The 15,141-nt window shown below is 49.8% G+C and overlaps 3 protein-coding genes across 3 annotated transcripts; 2 read left to right on the top strand and 1 right to left on the bottom strand.

Annotated features, from left to right (window-relative positions):
- Positions 1-167: 167 nt before the first annotated feature.
- On the bottom strand, positions 168-1,475 carry ABOM_005061 (class II DAHP synthetase family protein; the record flags this gene model as incomplete). The annotated part of the gene is made up of 1 exon (XM_022532190.1): positions 168-1,475. The coding sequence occupies one exon, from the start codon at positions 1,473-1,475 to the stop codon at positions 168-170; it is 1,308 nt and encodes a 435-aa protein (XP_022390540.1).
- A 4,491-nt stretch (positions 1,476-5,966) lies between these two features.
- ABOM_005062 (Zn(II)2Cys6 transcription factor) lies at positions 5,967-8,053 on the top strand (the record flags this gene model as incomplete). The annotated part of the gene is made up of 3 exons (XM_022532191.1): positions 5,967-6,147; positions 6,239-7,548; positions 7,613-8,053. 3 exons carry the CDS (start codon positions 5,967-5,969, stop codon positions 8,051-8,053), a joined length of 1,932 nt encoding a protein of 643 aa, XP_022390537.1.
- Positions 8,054-10,574: 2,521 nt separating this feature from the next.
- Positions 10,575-12,328, top strand: ABOM_005063 (AMP-binding enzyme domain protein; the record flags this gene model as incomplete). Its single annotated transcript, XM_022532192.1, has 2 exons — positions 10,575-10,814; positions 10,871-12,328. 2 exons carry the CDS (start codon positions 10,575-10,577, stop codon positions 12,326-12,328), a joined length of 1,698 nt encoding a protein of 565 aa, XP_022390538.1.
- Positions 12,329-15,141: the final 2,813 nt, after the last annotated feature.

Here is a 15,141-nt window from a genome sequence, read left to right on the forward strand (position 1 = left end):
AAGTTTATTTCGAGTAATGGGAACCTTTGAAAAGGTAGGTAAGACGTAAAAACTTGTGAAAAAAAAATATTATTGCATAAGAATAACCGATTCAAAGCGCCAGCAAGCCCAAATCAATACCGTTTGATCGTGAAGTAGTATTCGTTGGGTAGTAGCCGTAACCCCAGTTAATATCCAAGCTTTTCTTTCCCTTCCCAGCAGCGCACGAAATCCACAAACTGTCGAACTAGACTCAACGCTTGGACATTGGATAGGCGTGGGTCGCATAAACTGTGGTAGTGACTGCTTAGAGCGCTCTTGTTGTCTATCCTCTCATCGTCTTGGCACTCGGTTACGAACTCTCCCGTTTGTTCGAGGTGTAACCCACCTAGAATAGAGTTGTTCTCTCGATGTGCTTGGTACGTCTGGGTAGCTTCTCGTAGCATGCGTCCTACATGGCGTGTCTTCAGACCAGCCTCCGTAGTCTGCGTATTCCCATGGCAAGGGTCACACATCCAGACAGGCGTGTGCCCGGCCTCCTGGACGGCTTTGATGAGAGGGGGAAGAACAGTGGCGACCTTCTCGGCGCCGAACCGCGTAATAATGGTTACTCGGCCAATATTCTCTGGCAGACGTGGCTCAGGGCAGATGGTATTGAGAAGCGCGATCAGTGTTGAACTCTCAATACTTGGCCCGATCTTTACCCCAATGGGATTACGCAGGCCACGGATGTACTCGACATGAGCCCCGTCCAACTGCCGCGTGCGTTCACCGATCCAAATAAAACTGGCCGAGGTATTGTAACGATCGCGGGTCATAGCACTTTCATACGGAAGGTGAAGCGCTTCATGAGACGTAAAGATAGTCCCAGTTGGCGTCTGTGATGCTGCAACATCTGTCTCTTCCGGGGTCAAGGGGAGGGGGTTTGGCCCCGGAACGAAGTTTGGATCCGTGTTAGCGGGCGCACATTGAATATCCTTGATCATTTGCAAGGTCGTCCTCGAGTAAAAGTCTCCCAACAACAGACGATATGGGTCAGGGCGTCTCTCCCCAAGACTGGGGCCGTTAATATTGTGCCCACGGAAAGCGTGCGTGATTGTACCGTCTTCCAAGGTCTCCCATGGAGACGACCGGGGTTTTGCGTACTGGCCAGCAATTCGTCCCACTGTTATAATGGGCAGACTAAGTCCTTGTACAAGAAGATGAGACTGCTCCTGCAAAAGTTTGACCTTCTGTTGGATAACATGCAGGCGTACGTCGTCGAAGCTCTCTGCACAGTCGCCTCCTTGAATGATAAACGCCTTGCCTTGTGCTGCGGCTGCAAAATTGTTACGGGCAATCTCGATTTTCAACGGGTTGACAAGCGCCGGCAGTGTGGATAGGGTGCCCAAGACCGATTCCAAAGCTTTCGGGTCATCATACTCTACAGCCTGGGCGACCAAGGGCTTTGTAGACCAGGACTGGCGCGTCCATGTGTCATGTGGATAACAAAGCATTGTAGCAAGATGGGCAAAGATAGCGACGTTTTGGACTGTAGAGGTCGGGGACCACAGTTGCTCTCTGAGATGTAGTAGAGAAACAATATGGCTGTAGACGTGACTGTCGCCTATCGATAATATATTTAGACCTCTATATGTATACCAGAGTCCTTTGGACTCGTATTATCCCAACGGGCGTTCAGTGGCGCGTCATCAACCACTGCAAAGCTTGATAGTGCTTATTGTGCGGTGGGTGAGTGCAGACAACACCGAAAGTCGAGGTAAAATTAAAATAATCTAGATGCATAGACATTACAGTCATCCACAGGAATCTTTTCCATGCTAGAACAAGTAGTTTCCTCGTATATCCAGAATTTGGATCCATGTCCAGTTCTCAATCAAGCCCAAACACGCCATGGCCGAGTCTCAAACTGGACAGTTTCCTATCCAATATCCGCGAAATGAGCAACAGCTGAAACTCATTGCTTCAAGTCAGCGATTCGCATGGCCAGAGCACTACATCTTGTATGCCATCTTTAGTTAGCGCGATACAGTCCTTCCGCCCTCTATTTCCATCTACAATTCCGACAACTTGTCATAGTGGAAAACGCGTCACATAGCGTGCATCCTTCGAATCCTTCACTACGGGAACCGGACCCAATTCGCTTGCTTGTTTTATAGTTCCTGCACCGGGCGTTGCTGTCCCACTAAGTATGCACGTCTCCCGCTTTGCTCCGGGGCCAAATTTATGCGATACCATGTCTCAGGACAGGATTAGGCTCCACTGGGCTATGCAAGATGCATCAAGATGCAATACTGCACCCTAAGTCCGACCCCTGAAAGTCGCGTGGATAATTAGCTTTGCATAGCGTTTGCTACACCTTACGGGGCAACTAGCAGGTAACTCAATCAAAGATCTACCTACGTATTGTGAGCGTGGGCAATACGCGCCGCATAACTTCCCTACGATGTATGCTCTATACTAACTGTTACATGAGTGACGCCCTTGATAGAATATACTAGGTTATATAAAGATTCAGTTCTGCTAAAAGAGTATTGCTAACGTAAGAGACATGACTTCAAGGGTCTTGCAGTAAATCCTCTCCAACGCCAGTCTATAGTGCAGCCAAGACACCAAATAGCCCCATGGATGCGATGTAATTGCGCTAACTTCGCTAACCTTTCAGCCGAGGGTACTTTTATGTTCTTGTCAAGACTTTATGACTGCCAGTAAGATAATCACCTGAGGCTTGATTTGTGCTTGATGCCATGTGGCGCATATCGACGCCATCCCAGGCCAACCGCATTGCTTGGTACACACCTGATCAGCAGCGTAGATGATTTTCTTCGTATATCCACGATCGGACTCCCTGGATCTTTGTATTGCACTATTCTCACGTATCCCAGGACTTGATTTCCGGGGCGTGTAGCAAATTTGACCACTCTCGAGCCCCATCGGTCCTTGTAAATGTGCCGGACCCGTGGGTTTCATCCCCACATAACCTAGATCTTGTTTAAGCTGACATGACACATATTCCCGATAGAAAGTACATTCCTCCAATTGGCCCTGTTTCCCTGATCAGTGCCGATCTTTCTAGATGCAGTCAAGCATAGACCGGACCAATTTGGTCTCGAAAGCAACTCCGAGGACCATTCCAGCGGCTCTGACGGGCTCACGAATAAACCCACCACGTCGGCCGCAAAGACGTTATCGGTGTCTGTTGGTGTGGGAAAATGGAAGTAACGCTATGTGCTAAGCACTTGATAATTTCCAACTATATTGGCTAGCATTCCTTTGATTGGTGATCTTGCGTCGCAGTAGTCAGTCTCCATGTATGTGCATGCTCTGTCGGTTCTATTCGGGAATATTGTGAGCCCTACCAAGACTCTCGCATGTACTAACCGAAGCAGGCTGGTGAGTTGTTCTCAGTCGTCCTCGATAACGTGAGGGAGGGGCAGACACGTGCACCGAATGCGAGTATTGCCTTATCGCTGACGATCGAATCCACGTCCACTTGGCAGTAATGGCAGTAAAACGTCAAAACATTCTAGACGTCGATTTCATTTCGTCAGTCCCACCTTGCGCGGGTTGGTCCGCCAGGTCCTTATCCACTAATGGCTCTTGAGGCTCGTACGCCGTATATCTTCTGTGCTGGATTGGCTCGTGCTGTGGCGCATCAACACAAGTGGACGTATCATGGGCCGATGGTTCAACCTGGTTGTTCGGCATGACACCAACAGACGGCGCTAGGTAGGGACCAGCAATGACTATTTCTGGAAAACGATGTCGATCCTCATTGGCCATGTCGGGCCAGACGTATAGGGTGGGATAACGATAGATGCAGTGGACGGCATCGCCGCTTACCCAGTTCTTGGCACCAATTTAGCCTGCCAGATCGCTCCGAGTTTCTCATCTGCAGAAAAATGGGACTCCTTAGGCGGAGCTATTCTGGACAAGGAATTATGCAGCGACGAGCTCTGTCAAGATCCTCATCTTCATTACGCTCTGAGGGGTCTTCCTCGCGTGTGTTCCCGCCACGCTGTCCAAATCGCTAGTTTCTAAACTCTGAGACTGGTTGGCATCGACGGTTTTTAATTTGCACAACCGAGAATAAAAATGCAATGAAAGAAAAAGGGGGTAAAAGAAGATGGCTCGAGAGAGAAATTCTAAAATTTAACTCCGCCATAGACACAGTGGTTGGGTCCGGTCAATGCGGCCTTAACGCTAACGTTGACGGTTTTGATCTCACACGTACAACTCCTACAACCCATGGCTAACTCATCCTTGATTGCTGTCGCACTCGAGGGTCAGGCATCAGCCTATCATACATATACACTAGAACGAGTGACGAGGCTCTGACACGCTTTGTATCGCTTGGTTCTGGTTGCCTCAGGTTTTTTGGCCAGGCCGACACATAAGTACTGCGTCCTTGGGGTAAAACAGCCTGTCCCGACTTGTATTTGGCGGCCTAAGTGGTATTCTCCGAGGTGTGGATCACATTTGGTTGTTGGATCCACTCGTAGGAGCGTCCCACTTGATTTACTCCAGTATCTGCTACTTTAGGTCTTAGGGTTTCATCTACTGCGGCTGGATCAACGGACAGAGCGACATGCGGAATGATCCGTCCGTGTACATCCACGAATGATCACTCCCCGATGTGCTCCCGCACTGATCCCGTTCCTAAAATGCATCGGCGGGACAAACTATGCCTGGGACGTCGAAACCGTACTACGGCGGTTGCGTATAGCACGGGGCGTCCCGTTTGGGTTGGTTCGGATTCCCGGCCCTAACCCGAGGTAGCAGTTTAATTATCAAAGGCCCAGAACAGCGCACACAAGACCGACAGAAAGGTCCAGGACATACGAAGAGAATACGACGGGGTAGGCAGTAGTGTGACGTGCGAGGGAGGAAGATAGCATCTCCACTAGGACCAATCCAACCGGGGGTACACTGGAACCTTCAACCAGGAGCTGCCTCCTTGTCAACGTCTGGGAGGAGAAAAGATAACGCTTGCCGAGCTGCTAAATTATCGTCTTTTAGCCCGGCGCTAATGGTCGTGCAAATTCGACAGGTGAGAGAGAAGATTAACCAACGAATAGCGGACGTCTCATTCTTCCAGCCCCTTGTCCCCCCTGGTATTAGTTCGTCCTGGTTTTCTCCTACTTTTGTCTAGGGTGATACGACTCTGGTTCAGCACGTGCAGGGATGTCGCAGTGGGTTTGTAACCTCGCTTACCCTTGCTGTCAAATTGATGGACGATGCATTAGGGTGCCAACTGAGATCCAAACAACAGAAGAAAGGAAGGAAAAAGACGCCCCGACACTTTCTGCACCACGAGTTTTGAGTCCTTTCTCGATAAGGAGTATATTTAAAGTCTTCGTTTATCGAGATCTCCCATCCTGCAACGCCGAGGATTCAAGCCAAGCGAGTAGATTGTCCGTTAGCGAGCATCAGCCGCGCATATCATCAAACGCCTCCGAAAGTCAAGAGTGGCACCTGAAAGTCTAAAGTCGGTAAAAAAAAAGAGAAAAAAGAAAAAGAAAACCATAATAAATGACGGATTAAAATTCGTAAAACGAAAACGAGGAAATTAGCCTGATAGATCGTCTTGCTGCGTGCAGAATAATATTAATCATAGTTATTAGCTTATGGTCAGCCCGAAAGAAGGATCGGAATCCCAAACCAGGCTTGGGGTCAAACAGGCCATTAGGGTCATGACTAGATTCAACTGCTCCTCATGGTTAGATTCCGAGCTATCTTCTCTGCCCATACTTATCCCCGCGCTCCCTCGTGTATTTTTCTGGTAGACTTTCATTGTTTCTTTGTTTCCCTTCCATATTTATCCTTCTACTGAGGATTCGACCTTTTTCTCTGCCTAGTTCAACGGTAATTCATACCATTCTCGAACTGCTTGGCATTTGGTCTCATACTGTCCTTCCCCCCCCGCTGTCCAGACGAGTTGCGCTCTTCGCGCACATGTACTGTTGCTGGACACACAAGGACCCTGGATGGTGGCTCTAGAAGAGAATCAAATGGATTTTAAGATCGCAGTGCATTCGATGGAGGACACAATGTCAACCATCTCGAGTCCAGAAGGCCCAGCAACTATCTCTCAGACGACAGACAATGGCGCAGCACCGCAGTCTGGGGATTTTAGATGCGGTATTTGCAACAAGACTTACAGCCGACGTATGCAGCCCTTCTAGAGCATAAAACATGTAGAACGATGCAGAGACATTGCGTTGTCTGTATTTCCAGGGTGATAACTAACAGCACACAGGCGACCTCCGCGACCGACACCGGCGACGGTGCATCAAAACTGCCGGCCAAGAACGTCTGTCGAAGCGCAAATCCTGCGAAACATGCGCGCAAAAGAAGCTCCGTTGCTCTATGACTCGACCGGCGTGCGCTCGCTGCATTCAGATGGGGACTGCATGCCACTACCCCCCGACGTCCTTGCCTCCTCGGATCGCTGATCCTCAAGATACTCCTCCTACGTCATCGGCCTCGGTCGCTTCATCGAGATCGGGTCAATCGACACATTCTCCCAACGCCATGGGCCGCAATATGGTGACGGACACTTCCTCAGCCATGGCGTTGGACGACGTGCCCCATTCGGGCACAAATGGCACTCATCCGCTGTCCGCGACCGGCCAACAATGCAATCCTACACCCAGCCACTTCGACCCGATGTCTGCAACAGGGTGGAATCCTTTCGGGACCACAAATATGGACTCCATGGTGCGGGCGTTGGATGGGTCTCTTTTTAGTCCCGGTGGTTCCTTGCCTTGGGGCGACGACTTCACACCGCTGACTGATCCCATGTCTGTCGGCAATACCTTCGCCGGCGCCATGGACGAGCCAAGCAACCCAGGATCATCGTATTTCTTGCCCCTTCATGAAATCTCCAAGCCAGTAGGATCGTTAGAGGCTCCCCAGCCAGGTGCCTTGACAGCAAATTCCTACAACGCCAACTCTCCTTACAATGTTCCATCGCTCTCATCCTCTTCTTCAGAAAGTCACTATCGGGATGGTTCCAGTCGCGGGGAGGAGAACGATGCGGCGCAAGGACTGCTTCGCGGTGACCATTCCCCGCGATTGACCCTTGGCTACCATTTTGTTCCAAAGGTCGGTCCATTTGCTATGCGAGATTACGATGAAGCCTACCGAGACTTGTTCTCTGTGTTCCGCGAATATCCCGGGATGATCCTAGAGCGCGAGTTCTGGTCGCCCTTTGTGCACCATCGTCTGTACCGTTGCTCGATGGGCGGTATGGCCGAACCCATGGGAATCGCCTTGGCCTGTGTCTCAGCCCATGCCAGTTCCGTCGAGTCGAGCTATGGATTTGTAGATCGCATGATTAACGAAGAACGCGACAAGCTCGTTCGCAACTTCCACAAACATGTCGACACCCCTGAAACATGCCTTGCCGCAGTCCATGCCGTCTGCCTGTACCAGATTCTGGGCTTCTTTGGAGATAACTTCTTGCCCGCTGCCATCGTCCGCCCTCAAGTCCCGAAGGAAGTCAACGACAAGCGCCGCGAAGAAAACGAGCGAGCGGCTGAGTTGCACAGCTCCTTTCTGCTCAAGGTAAGCATTCTATATAGACTATCCCTCCATCCCTACGTCGGGACACTATGTTAACCAATCCCAGATGGCTCGTCGACTGTACAAGATGCATCAGGAAAAGCTCTTAACCCACCACAGCGACGAGAACGACTGGAACCGGTGGAAATATGCTGAATCTCTCCGTCGGAACTTCTTCTTCGTTAACATGATAAACATCCTTGGGGCCAGAGCGCGTTTACTCAACGAACAATACTTTGAGCCTCTCGGCGATGACATCGTCCTCCAGCTACCCCTTCCGGCTACCGAGCATATGTGGCGCTGTTGCGACGAAGAGGAATGGGCCATGGCTCGTGAGCACGCGATGCACCGGCCGGCCAACATCCCTCCCGTGCCGCGAACATTGCGCGAGTTGTTAGAGCAAGACAAGGCAGGGACCTTAGACGCTTCTACGTTATTACCCATTACTCGACTGATTTTCGCGTGTGCCAAGGTTGCCCCGAAGGGTGATTCGCTTGGTGATTTATGATTTACGGCCGCAATCTATTAGCTTTCTTCTATTGTCTCGAATTTTGCATCATGGATATATACGAATTCATCTGTACACAGGTCGATGACTGGGGCGGGTTGTTGATACGCAATTTCCATAATCAGAGTATATACATCTACTACCCCATTAGCTAGATTCCAACAAAACATACTATGCCCATTCCGCTCTTTGACTAGCCTGGATTGCCTGCCTGTCCGTAAAACTGCCTCCATGGGTCAACTCGGCGTCATATGGCCGCCACGTGTGTCGGAGTGAAGTGGTATAGCTTATCTTCTGTACAGCGTCTATTGGCCACGGACATTGTTGGTCATAGGAACGAGCCTTTCCGAGGGGAATGGTCGAGGTAAAGACGGGTGGGACCTTGGTCGTCATTTCTTGAGGGTTTTTCCACGGCCTCCTGCCCTTACCTGAATAGTGTGCCTGGCAGTCTTGTCTATATATATGCATCGAAAAGCCTACATACTCGTTTAATTTACACTTGCCTTTGTAAAAAGAATAGTATGGGCGTTTCAGTCACACGGCGTCTTTTTTGTTCCCACTACCAGCAGTACAAAATACTAGTTGTAGCGACGGTTGCAATCTGCGGCTGGCACCCTAGGATCCCGATCCTAGGGCTCTGACCGTCACTCTTGTCTTGCCTTGTCCACACGTCGCGTTGTTGACGCTTATGCATGAAGTAATTATTACATACTAGATGACAAAGATGCTGACGGGATTGTAAGAAAGACTGAGATTCGGTGAATACACATCGTAGGATGTGAATCCTGACGGAAAAATCCAGAAGTGGGATATGGTGTTTATGCTCATATGGGAAAAATAGCTCTAGGGATAGAGGATGGATGTGATCCCCGTGAATTGCTTGTCGCCTACTATCTTCTTGTTAAGGCGTTGTTGAAACGCACTGGGCTCTATAGGATGATTGTGTGTACGTGGAGATATATATCGGATATGTGCTAGGTTTCCGATATTTTATGTTACTACACTTGCAACTGCTCCTGGATCAGGCCGAACCCCACGGTATATACTAAGTTCATTATGCACCTATGGTGCCTTCCCACAATGTTTGGATGGAATAATATGACAAGCAACTGTCGGTCCAGGAAAATGTTCCGTGGCTGGTCTGCCACAATGTCCTACAGGGATATGATTAGCATGCCAATCCGAAACTAATCCACACGTGGGAAATAACGATTGGCAAGAGTCTTGTTTTCGGCCCCTTAGCAGACCCACGAACCGTTGATGTACGCAGGACATAAACTCCGACGTTAGCTGGGCCGGGCTTCTGCAACCCAGCGCAACGGAGACGAATGTCCTGCATGGACGCCCCCAACGCCGAAACCCTGTCTCCACGAGGCCGAGCTAGCCCCAAACTAGGCCCCTGGCTCTCGCAGAAGATTACCACCCGGTGGAATACTACATCGTATCTACATGAGCGGCCCACTAGTACATGTTTCAGCTATCCTAGGCCGCACCTATTCAAGGAATCCGCGTGAATCCTGTCTGTGCACTGTTCGCTTCTCCACCTGGTACCCCTGGTACGGTTGATGAGTTGTCCTTGCGTGCTCAGCGACGATCATCGCTACCAAGCTACACATGGTTCCGACTTATGTTAGACTTGGTCTGCCAAAGCCAATTCGAGTTTCCGGCTCGTTTAATTATATCCTGTCTCGGCCTGAGTTTGGGTATCTGTGCGTAGGTTTATAAGGATGCGATGAAGATATCCTAAATATGGCAATAGATAGAATTCATCTTCACGGTCGGCCGAAGGTAAGCGCTTGTATGCACGTAACCAGGGCTTCAGTAGTTTTATAGTCGCCTTGTCGCTTAGCGTCCTCCGACTGTGGTCAGCAGAACAAGTCCAATGGCGATAGCGATTAGACGCGGCAATGGTCGCACAAAGCACGATGGACACGTGGAAGCGCGTTTAAGTAACAAATTACGATCGGAGCACTGAGCCACGAGGCAGCCATGTGTCCCAGATACTCTCTGAAGATCGATCATTGAGGCGGCGCAGGGTCGCCTAAACCCCGACATGACCGGGGGAAACACGTTTTGACACCTTGCACCGACATTAATCTCCGGTGCGATCTGGAGATCTAGGCCCAAGAAACCACACGTCGTGGATCCTCATCGCAGATGGGGGCCAATCAGCCCAGCTTATGCTCGGACTTTCCTGGATCGGTCTGCACTTGCCGCGTGTGTGATGCGGCTATAGGTCTTGGGATGCAGTGCACCTACCGTTGAGAGGCTTAGTTGCATGGTGAGATGGGAGAACCGGGGGCGGTGGTCGATGGTCACGGCTGGAGTTGGATGGTACATCGCGAGGTGTTCAATGGGATTATCGATGGTATATAACTTCGCGAGATTCAAGGGTTTAAGGTCATCAACAACAGCTTCAGCTTTGGCAATCATCACTAGGAAGCGATTTGAAGCATATTGTTCATATGAACTGAGAGTTGGTTGAAACTAGTCCTATCCGTGTCTCTTTATATCCTTCAAAATGATTTTCGACTCCAAGTTGCCTCTTCCCCCGGTGCCTTCGTGCGACGCCTTCAACTATATATTCCATCATGGACGGAGGAATTATTCCACCGACCGAGTGCTGTATCGCGTCGATGGCTCCGATGAGACCTTGACACTCGGAGAACTCGAGCAGAAGAGCAGGCAGTTCGCCGATGCCATTCGCGAGTACTACGATATCGAGCCGAATGATGTCGTCGCTATCCTTGCCAAGGACAAGGTATGTACTACACCGAGCTACTGGTGCGATGATCGTATACTCATAGTCACACTCAGATCCAATACCCCATTGCCTACTATGGAATTCTCGCCGCCGGTGCTGTGGTCGCTCCGATCCCCGTGCAGAAGGAGATATCGGAAACCGACGTGGCCGCTCGTCTCGAACAATCCAAAGCCAAATTGGTCATCACAGATTCAGATCTGCTCCGCCTTACCGAAGTTGCATCCATGCTGGCTGGCTGTGTCTCAGTGATGACCCTGGATGCCAACGACCAGAACTGGCCTTGTGTTGACTCCCTCCTCCCTTTGGGGAACCCCGATGCCCGCATCTTTGAATTGAAGACCCCAGAAGAAGTCGACCAGCACAATGCCTTCATCAACCGGACCAGCGGTTCAACAGGCACCATGAAGTCCGTCCTCACCAGCCACGCCCACTACATTGCCACTATGGAGGCCACGGTGGGGACCATCCCCGCCGATACAGACCCAGATCGGGATGTGTGGGTCTCTCCTCTCTCGCTGGGTTTCTTCATCAACGCAAAGCTTCACATGGGCCTGAATATTCTCCTGGGTATCCCAGTCGTTCTTATGAAGCACACTCTTGACGAAACCACGGTCGACGTCGTTGCCCGTCACCACATCACTTTCCTCTTCATCACACCACCCATTGCTGCCCGTCTTGCCCGTGCCGATCTTCGTCACATCGACGTCTCGAGCGTCAAATGGCTCTTGACTGCCGGTGCACCCATGCACGAAAACCTGCGTCGCACCGTCTCGCGCCAGTTCGGCGGCGTGCACCTCACCCTCGAGTGGGCCACTTCCGAGACCATGCTCCTGGCCATGCAAGTAGACAAGTGCTCCAAACAGCCTGGTTCCAGCGGCACACTGGTCAACGGCATCCAAGCGAAGGTGATCAACGTCGAGACGGGGCGTGAGTGCAGCTACGGCGAAGAGGGCGAGATCCTGGTGCGCAACGCCATCGCCCGGTTCAAGGGGTACAAGGACAACGAAGTGGCGAACCGCGACTTCGACTCCGAAGGCTGGTTCCACACCGGTGACTACGGATACCTGGACCAGAACTGCAATGTCTACATCGTGGATCGCATCAAGGAACTCTTGAAAGTCGGCGAGGGCTACGGGTCTCACGTGTCTGCCGCCGAGATCGAAGCAATCCTCTTTGAACACCCCGCTGTGTCGAGCGTGGTGGTCGTTGGAGTCCGTAACGCCGAGACCCAAGTCGACGAGCCCACGGCCTTTATCATCCCCAAGCCCGAGTACCGCAGCAAGACTGCCCAAGTCACCCGCGACGTCGAACGATACGCCCGGGCCAAGCTCACCGGTCTGCGTCGCTTGACTGGTGGTGTCCACTGTATCGCTAGCTACCCTACAACCGGCTTCAAGATCAACCGGAGAGCTCTGAAGTCGATGGCTCCGCCCAAGATGCCGAAGATGCCAACTGTTCCTTCGTGTTTGCGGCCAACTATGTCTGCCATCTCGGCTATACGCATGGTTTGATTGGTGATGCTGAAAACTGTTTCTTTCTTTTCTGTTTTCATCTCGTTCTGCGATGGCGTTGGATGGTATATAGACTAGATTTCCTTTTCTTGTCTCACGTTGTTTTTTACTTAGACATGTCATATATGATACCTGTACGCGAAAGACATGAATTACGAATAGATCATCTTATTTACCAATTTCTCTTTTCGGATTATATTTTAAAATAAAACCTAGCCATTCTCCTCTTAGACATCTGGGATGTTTGCTGCGACCGAAGGAGATCAGTCAAGATCATGTACTATCGAGAATAGATACGGTAAGAAACGAAACGAAATGCATCGAGTCGGTGGCATTGTACCTATATCGACTGAGTTGAGTTCTTGAGAAAGTTACCATGTGTGAGTGAGAGCTGATAGTTGAGATATTGGTATCGTTCCATCGTTCCATCCTCAGAGTTATCTAGGTCCATTTGACTTCATGTTCGCGAAAGATCATAATATAGCAAATATACCTACGGTTAATACAGTTTAACCTAAAATAGGAAAGGTCTGGCTGAACTGTGGTCTCCACTGCACCTTCCATAGACATTATAGGAGGGCGAATACATAACAGTGAGTATTTATTTGAGATGACTGCTCAGCCTATCGAAGCAGGCCACATCAGTGGAGGTCAGCACTCTTACCCCACTCTTGCCAGCACCACAGAGGTTGGGGTTACGAGAACTTAACCACCTAGTATACACTCGAAAACAAGACTTAGTATCACTTTCTCTCGGTGAAAAAAAAAAGAAGCGCAGTCCACAAGAGATAGTGAGTGTCCTTCAACTTGACAACATCCTCTACGACCATGGCCGCGTTTACGTATTCAAAGCTTCCCCCAGGGTCTGATATGACCCGCATGCTTCGCCTCTTTCCTCATAAAGACAGCAACGCTCAAATTAGAGGCGAACTCATCGATTACGAACTGTCAGATACCGACAGTAGAAAACACATCTATGAGGCGCTTTCCTATGTATGGTATGAGGGCGAAGAGAGCAGTGACAGAGAGTCTCAGTCAATTATCTTGAATAACTGTATATTTCCTGTTACACGGAACCTCCATGCGGCACTCTTACATCTGAGAACTCACCAGCTTGAGCGAACACTTTGGATTGATGCTGTTTGCATTAACCAGAGCGATAACGATGAAAAGCAAAGGCAGATCCCATTTATGCGGACAATCTATGCACAAGCCAATTGTGTCATTGTCTGGCTTGGAGAGGCTAGGGACAATAGCGACAAAGCGCTTGAAAAGATTCGTTTTCTAGCAGAAGACAGTCTAAAGCATCAGCCCTTCTCTGATGGAGGCATGACTGATGACTCCTCTGATGGAGGCTTCTTGACTGACTCTGATGAACTCTTGACCGATGCTTCTTCCACTGCCCGAAATATGATGATAGAAGACTATGCATGTGCAATGCTGCTACAGCGGAACTGGTTTCGCCGTATCTGGGTACGAAAGCCTTCTAAACTCTCGACACATAGTTTTAACAAGTAAAGACAGGTACTGCAGGAGGTTGGTGTCGCACGATGCATCTCTATCATGTGTGGCCATGCTGAGATGAATGGCTATACATTTTGTGCAGGTTTCAGCAGATTAGAGCTTTCTTCTAGCATACTGAGTCATGTCCTCCCAGTCATCCATATAATGAGAGACGCAATATTTCGGCCAAAGTATCGGCCTGCTTGGCGCGGAGCCCTCTCTATAGGTGAATTGATTGGTATGTACCGAAGCCACAATGCCACCATGCAGCATGACAGAGTGTATGCATTGCTGGGCTTGTGTGCTGATGACCCGAAAGTACCTGCTTTGAAACCCAACTATTCTCTCCCTTGGGATGATCTCCTCAAACAGGTGACTACTTACATTCTGGGAGGGGAGTGCTCGGTGCAAACATGGCCTGATATGGATATAGCAGTAATAAAAGGCAAAGGATGGATATTGGGTTATATTAATCGTGTTGAGGCGAGAGATCCTGGAGATGATCGAGCCAATTTTAAGGTCGAGTTCGATCATGCGGCTGGCTCAGTGAACCATCACTTCCATGGAATAAAAGGTTGGGTACTCAGAGATCCTGGAATGCTGATCCAGGAGGGAGACATTCTCTTCCTTCGACCAGGGGCTCCAAGCCCGAGTATTATCAGACTGCACAAAGACCATTTCGAAATAGTCATGACAGCAGTAACACCACAGAACACAGACAAAAGGAGTTTCGACTTGCAGCTTCAGAAATGGCATTCTATAAGTGGTCTCCATCATGATATTCTTCTTACGTGGAGAATACCTCGGACTGGTACAGAAGATTATATTGGGTTGCAAAGTCCAATAGAACTCATGGATGTAGCACCAGAGTTTCAGGAATGTCCTCAACAGGCGAAAACAAGCCTACACAACATGGTTTCTGCTGTGCACAAGGTTGCCCACCTGATATTACAGAGAGATTTGATAGCAACAGGGGCAGTATCAATATTTGAACGCCTGCTTGTTCAGTCCACAGGATATTTTCCATTCTCCGAAGATGTGGTGAAGGCGGCAGCAAGAACCGGGGGATATAAAAGTTTGCAATTACTTATTCAATACGGAGGCGAGAGTCTACCAATTACTGAAGATGTGGTCAAGGTGGCAGCAAATTCTTCACGGTATGCGGATGGAGTTATGAGATTACTCCTCAAATACCGAGGAGAGAGTCTACCAATTACTGAAGATGTGGTCAAGGTGGCAGCAGCAGCAAATTCTTACGTTATGGCATTACTCTTCCTACACCGAGGAGCGAGTCTACCAATTACTGAAGA

This window comes from Aspergillus bombycis, assembly GCF_001792695.1.
Source record: "Aspergillus bombycis strain NRRL26010 chromosome Unknown contig00028, whole genome shotgun sequence".
NCBI lineage: Eukaryota > Fungi > Ascomycota > Eurotiomycetes > Eurotiales > Aspergillaceae > Aspergillus > Aspergillus bombycis.